At 44.2% G+C, this 6,531-nt stretch overlaps 2 protein-coding genes across 2 annotated transcripts; both read right to left on the bottom strand.

Annotated features, from left to right (window-relative positions):
* Positions 1-1,002, bottom strand: LOC116628151 (platelet factor 4-like). Its single transcript, XM_032398307.1, has 3 exons — positions 844-1,002; positions 413-542; positions 1-225 (listed from the first exon to the last, which is right to left on the bottom strand). The coding sequence occupies exons 1-3, from the start codon at positions 944-946 to the stop codon at positions 138-140; spliced, it is 321 nt and encodes a 106-aa protein (XP_032254198.1). The 5' UTR covers positions 947-1,002; the 3' UTR covers positions 1-137.
* Positions 1,003-5,271: 4,269 nt separating this feature from the next.
* PPBP (pro-platelet basic protein) lies at positions 5,272-6,531 on the bottom strand. Its single transcript, XM_032398293.1, has 3 exons — positions 6,411-6,531; positions 5,964-6,099; positions 5,272-5,817 (listed from the first exon to the last, which is right to left on the bottom strand). Exons 1-3 carry the CDS (start codon positions 6,529-6,531, stop codon positions 5,715-5,717), a joined length of 360 nt encoding a protein of 119 aa, XP_032254184.1. The 3' UTR covers positions 5,272-5,714.

Here is a 6,531-nt window from a genome sequence, read left to right as displayed (position 1 = left end):
TCGATTTATTGTATTTATTTAGAATTTGAAAGATCATAAAACCATCAGAAGATTCTTCCACAGTTAGGTTGCAAATGAAAAAACAAAAACAAAAAACATGCTCTGTCGAAAGGGTACAGAGTCAGGCAGCTAAGTAGCTAGCTCTTCAAAAGCTTTCTGATTATTTTCTTGTACAGGGGGGCATTCGGGTCCAGGCATATTTTCCTCCCATCCTTCAGCGAAGCTCTGCGGGGAGGAAAGAGACACACCTTTCAGGGGTTGGTTTGAACTTGGGATTAGACGAGGGGTGAAGGGGGCGCGGAGGCGGGGGGGGCGGGGTGAGGGGGACGCGGAGGCGGGGAAGGGAAGGCAGAGGAGGCAGAGGAGGCAGAGGGAGGTGGGCGGGCGCCGAGAAGCAAGTGGCAGGACTCACATCATCTGGGGGGTGGGGCAGTGGCCTGAGACACCGATCACTTCCAGGCTGCTGATGTGCCTGGGACGGACTAGGGAGGTGGTCTTCATACACACGCAGCGCAGGTCCTCATCTCCTCCTTCCAGGTCCACTGGGGGTTGGGTCCGGGAAACGGCAGTGAAAGAGAGAGTGGTGACTCCGGGAACCCCCATACTTACCTTAGGGATCTTTCTCACTGCGTTTGGCTTTCATTTCCTCCCCCACAAATCCTACCTCCCTCAGAGAAGCGTTATTGACCAGATGGTGAAGCGCACCCGGCGGCAGCGCTTGGCACAGCGCCCGCACACCTAGCGAGAACTCGAAAGATGCAAGATTCTGCCCCAGGCCTAGGGGTTCCCCGACTCTCCCGCTCTGCTTCCGCCTGTCCCCCGGACGCCTTATTCAGCCCCCACCTGTGCGGAGGGCGACCCCAGCTGGCAGGAGCAGCAGCCCCAGGAGCAGCAGCCGGGCGCCCCGCCAGGGGCTGGGGGCGCGGGAACGCGCTCCGACGCTCATGTCCAGCAGGTGCCGCAGAAGCCGAGCGTGCAAGGGCAGTCGGGGCTGGGGCTTAGCTGGCCAGTGGCTCCCAAGACTCTCCAGGCCCGTTTTATCCCCAGGGTCCGGAAGCTTGTGGTGGAGGATGGGGAAGCTGAGTTACTTCTGGGAAGAGCTAGGCTCTGGCCAGCCAAGATTAGGGAGGGCGGAAAAAGCCTGAGGTCAGTTGTCCTGGCTGGGAGCTGAGAGCAGGATCCTCAACCGCAACCTGAATTCGTACACATGCACGCGGGCGTAGTTAGAAACAACCCTTGAACCTTAGGTGTCTGTTGCGTTATGTGTTACGGTAGAATTCTCTGCCGCCACATGTTGCAGTTTACAGGGCTGGTACCTTCAGACCTGAGACAGTTTCTCTTTCTTCCCAACTCCCAACTTTCCAAGCACTGCATACTCCCACCTGCCTTTCCTACAGATGACCAGTTACACATTATCAGTTGAGTTGGGTGGCTGTGGGTGTTCAAGGTGTGTCCTTAGTAATTGTTTTCTGCTGGTAAAAAGTTGAATGTGGTCTTTAGAGGATGACTTAGTTTTTAATTTCACCCGAATGTGGAAGGCTTCCTCAGTGTCTTGATCTCTCCCGCCGGATCAGCCTTCATCCAACATACTCTAGGGAGCAAAATCTGTTATCCTCAGCTATCCTCTTCCTTTGAGAAAAATTGTAAAAGTGATATTTGAACACATTCCTTCTGTAAAAACTCGGTGCCTAGATGTTTCTCTGCTGGGCTGGGCCCAGAAATGAGGTGAAAAAGGAGAGTTTCCAGGCCACCTTTCCCGAGCCAGTGCCAGTTTAAGGCAGGCTGCCCTGCCGGCCGTAGCAGTGATGCTCTCAGGAGGACACAGGGCATCCAGGAGTGGAGCGTGGAGAAGATACGGAGGAGTGGGTGGAGGGCATGCCACAGAATCCCACATAGGAAAGGTCAAGAGATCAATATGGACCATCTTCCCTTTCCTGAAAAAGGATGACTTGGGCTCTTGATTAGGGCAAAGGATGCCCTCATCTCAAAGCCAGAGGCTTTCTGTCACACTGATTAACAGCGGTGACAGGCATCAGTAGCCCACTGCTGGGAACTAGCTGGTTCTGAATGCTCAGCAGGAACCAGACCTCTGCGGGAGTTAGCAGCTTACTTCCTGGGCCTCCGAGGTTCTTTCTCTTAGGATCCCACCACTTGCCTTTCAGCTGACTAAGTCCTATTCGAATTTCTGGTGTTAGCCTAACATCACTTCCTCAGAGAGGTCTTTCCTGATGGCTACAGCTAATTGTGTTCCCTGTTGGGTTTTTGTAGCACCCTCTGCCTTTGCGATTTCTCACAGATCTTCCAAACATGCACACAGGTACATTTTTTGGTAAAGATTTTATTTATTTATTTGAGAGAGAGAGAGAGAGAGAGAGAGACACGTGAGTGGGGGGAGGAGCAGAAGGAGAGGGAGATAGAATCTCAAGCAGACTCCCTGCTGAGCATGGAGCCCAACATGGGGTTCCATCCCAAGACCCTGAGATCATGACCTGAGCGAAATCAAGAGTCAATCAAGACACTCAACCGATTGAGTCACCCAGGTGCCCCGAACACATGTACATTAGACACACAGATATATGTGCATATGAGTGTGTGTGTGTGTGTGTGTGTGTTTGAAAATGTTTAAAATGTTTTCTCTCCCCAGATGGAAAGCTCTACGAGGTGAGACATCATAACGTTTATCATTATTCTAGCACATGGGTAGGGACTTGATATAAAGAACTATATTCATGAAGATAATAAATTTTGAAAATGATGATTCTGAGGCTTTGATTTATTCACGTGTCGTTTCTTTACTAAGTTAGAGCATGTCTGTATATTAACGTGTGTCCCATATGGTTGTGATGATTTGTCAACCTATCTGCCTCTCCTACCGGACAATGATCTCTTCAAGGACAATTCTGTGTGACTTACATTTTTTTAATATCCAGCACCCAATGCAATGACTGATACAGAATATGCTGTACCTTAGACCACTTTATTGCATTAAAACTTGAGATCCCCAGTAAGGTTAGTGGCAGAGGGAATAGATAGAAGGAATGGTTTGGGCTATGAATGGGGGGCACCCGGGATTTGTGCAACCTTACCCCTGGATTTCAGTATTTGCAGGAAGTAGTAAGTGACGATTATGATTCTTTCTGTGCATTAAATGAAATAGTTTAACATGTGTACATGAAAATAAAAGACATTTGCCTCTGAGGAGGTACAGTTTAGTGGAAGAACTCTGTCATGTCTCAGGAGCTGGCACTGTTGGATTTCAGTAGGAAGCCACTAGAGAAATGAATGAGACGTCTGAGCTATTTTGGAATTATTGGAGAAAAGCTAATGAAAATGACTGCAATCCCCACTTACTGCTTTGATGTATATATATATATATATTTGTAGTTGTTGTTATTAACTATTACTTAATAAATGCATTTATTTTGTAGACAAACCATTTTAAGGCACTGGGCCTATGATGAGGAGATAATAAAAGGAGATCTTAAAATACAAAATTTGTGGACTAAATGCTTACTACATGAGTGTTCCCCAAAGTCCATGTGCAGGTTGGGGTTGATGAACGTACTTCTTCGCCTATAACCATCACAATATGCTACTTATGATCAGGTCCTATTTTGTGTGCCAATAACATTGTGTGATATATAATGTAATCTCTTTATTAGCAAAAGAAGAATCAAGGAAAGCAGTGTGGTGGTTAAAAGCAGAGTTTCAAATCCCCACTCTGTCACCTACCCAGTTATCTGATCTTGGGGCAAATTTCCTAATCTCTTTGAACTTCAGTTTTCTTCTCTATAATGCTGGGGATGCTTATAATAGAATAATAACAAACAGTCTCTAACATTTATATATGGGTCATTATGTAACATGCACTACTTCTAGCCCTTTGAATTTATTAACTCTTAATTTTCACATCAACTCTGTGAGATAAGCAGTATTATTATCCCATTTTAGAGATGAAGAAACTAAGGCATAGAGAGGTTTTGCAACCTGCCCAAAGTTACGCAGTTAGCAAGTGGTAGAACTATTTACCCAATTATGCTCTCTGCAGAGGATGTCCTCTTATGGCTATCATGTGAGAATTATTTAATTCATACATACAAAACACTCAAGATGCCTGGTATATTAAAATTTATCAATAAAGTTTAGCTATTATTATAATAAATTAAAAATGACACAAATCATCAACTGGTGATTTTGTTTGCTAGATTGTGGAATACTGAAGTGTAAAAAAAACCCAAAAAGGTAATTAAGGCATTTTTCAACAAACAGTTCTGTTAAAATTAATACTATATGACAACAAAACAATAACAAATTTTGATTTCAGGTTAATACTTGTGCAAGAATAGTGTGGGTGTAAATTTCAGGGATTAAGAAATACCAGAGGGAGGGGGGAGAGAATGGGCAAAATGGGTGAAGGGGGATAGGAAGTACAGGCTTCCAGTTATGGAATGAGTAGATCATGGAGATAAAAGGCACGGCATAGAGAATATAGTAAATGATGTTGTAATAATGTTGTAAGGAGACAGCTACACTTCTGGTGCGCACAGCATAAGGTATGGGGAAGTTTAATCACTATCCTGAAATGAATGCAACATTGGGTGTCAACTACATTCAAATAAAAACAATTTTAAAAAGAATGAAAGGTCTGTTGATTACAAAACAATACTTAGAAGTCTGATAAAGTTTACATTTTTTATTTTACTCATTCACAGCGTTGGTTCTAATACTAAAATTGTAACCATGCAGATATTAAGTGAATGCAAATATATACAAACATGTCAGGTTAAAACATTTAACACTATATAGAACCTGTATTATTATTATTATTATTGAAAATACTGGAGTTTTTTAATAGAGAATGTTAATGCTTTTCATCATATGTTTTTTTAAAGGTTTATTTATTTATTTATTTGACAGAGAGAGAGAGAGAAGCAGCAGAGGGAGAGGGAGAAGCAGACTCCCCGCTGAGTAAGGAGACCAATGTGGGGTTCCATCCCAGGACTCTGGGATCATGACCTGAGCCGAAGGCAGCCACTTAACCGACTGAGCCACCCAGGCACCTTTCATCATATGTTTTTTTATTCTACTCATATTAAATATATTCTCTTTAAAATAAATAACCACTGCTTACAAGACTCACTTTCTACAACTTTATTCTTTTTAGGGTTTGAAGGCTAAAATAAACACTGGAAATATCTTTCAGAAAATGCTTTGAAACAAGACATCCTAAGACTAAGACAGTGAAAAACTCCATTAAGCGCCTAAATAAATTAGCAAACATTTCTTGAGCAAGTGCTCTATTCTGGGCTCTGTGTGATTCCAAATATCATTGACCATTATGGAATCTATTAATCATCATGGGCATAGCTAGTCTAACAGTAAGGTAGAGCAAGATAGGTTAATGCACATGTAAGTATTTGAAAAGAAAATTTTAAATAAATGAATACAAAGCAGAGTGCCACACTTAACCAAGAGTTAGGGAATAAACCATACATTATATTTTGAAAGTAAGTTTGCTTATTGTCATCTTCTCTCTGTCATCTATTAACCAGCCTTCTCAGAATACCATGTGACTTTTTGAGGCAGAATGGAAAACATATCCAAAGTTTAATACAATACGAATAGGAATTTTGGATAAATAAGAACTCCAGAAAGTCAAGCCTTCAAACTCCTCCCATTCTTGGGAGATAAAAAGGTTTGACAAAGTGAACCAATTAAGCCGTTGACCCATCGTTTTCCAAAATTTTCTGGACTATTTTCTTGATTTTGGGAGCTTCTGGGTCCAGGCAGATTTTCTTTCCTTTCTTCAGTGTGGCTCTGCAAGAGGGAATGGAATTTTGTGTGAGTGCCCTGGCGTGACTCTCAAAAGGGATCCACGGGGCTGGATACAATAGAGTTGACGGGGAGAGAAGAGAGTTTCCCTAACGCCCAATGAGGCAATGATTACAGAAGCAGAGACTTACATCACTTGAACATTGGCACAATGGGGTCCTGCTCTGAGCACCTCCAAACTTTGGATGTTACTTGGATGAATGCCAGAGATGGTCTTCATACACATGCAGTAAAGTTCAAAGAACTGTTTCCTGTCCACACTTTGAGCTAGGGTAGAAAGTGTGGCTCGATTAGCCATTGCGATTATTGCGGAGATCTTATCTCTTGACTTGTTTCCTTAGTCTCCTTGCTCGTTAACTGTACCTCTCTCATAAAGCCACTGGGTATACGATCATCTTCAAACCTTCAGTGAAGTACCTTAGCAGAGTGCCCACGAAGCATCTCCTCGCCGCCTAGAGTTACTAGTATAATGCCCGTCTCCCGCCCCAGGAGAACCAGGGCAGTGCCCCCCCCCCCCCCCCGCCACTGCTGCAGGGCAGCAGACGTTCCACCCTCAGTTTTCCCGGAGTTTCTCTTACTTTCTCCGGCTGCCCAGGGAAGCAGCGTGGTCAAGGGCAGGGATAGCACTAGCAGCCCCTGTAGGACCCGGAGAGGGCTGGTGTGGGCACAGGAGGAGGCGGCATTAGGTCTGAGGCTCAT

Source organism: Phoca vitulina, unplaced genomic scaffold, assembly GCF_004348235.1.
Source record: "Phoca vitulina isolate PV1807 unplaced genomic scaffold, GSC_HSeal_1.0 scaffold3, whole genome shotgun sequence".
NCBI lineage: Eukaryota > Metazoa > Chordata > Mammalia > Carnivora > Phocidae > Phoca > Phoca vitulina.
The sequence above is the reverse complement of the archived record's forward strand: the minus strand, read 5'-3'. Positions and strand labels throughout refer to the sequence as shown.

Excerpts from the sequence above, each read along its gene's own strand:
- LOC116628151 (XM_032398307.1), bottom strand. The coding sequence starts at position 946 with ATGAGCGTCGGAGCGCGTTCCCGCGCCCCCAGCCCCTGGCGGGGCGCC. Across the intron at positions 543-843 it reads TGGGGTCGCCCTCCGCACAG|TGGACCTGGAAGGAGGAGAT; the intron begins GTGGGGGCTGAA and ends CCCAACCCCCAG. Across the intron at positions 226-412 it reads TGCCCCACCCCCCAGATGAT|AGCTTCGCTGAAGGATGGGA; the intron begins GTGAGTCCTGCC and ends TCCTCCCCGCAG.
- PPBP (XM_032398293.1), bottom strand. The coding sequence starts at position 6,531 with ATGAGCCTCAGACCTAATGCCGCCTCCTCCTGTGCCCACACCAGCCCT. Across the intron at positions 6,100-6,410 it reads TCCCTGGGCAGCCGGAGAAA|CTCAAAGTGTGGACAGGAAA; the intron begins GTAAGAGAAACT and ends TTTCTACCCTAG. Across the intron at positions 5,818-5,963 it reads TGTGCCAATGTTCAAGTGAT|AGCCACACTGAAGAAAGGAA; the intron begins GTAAGTCTCTGC and ends TCCCTCTTGCAG.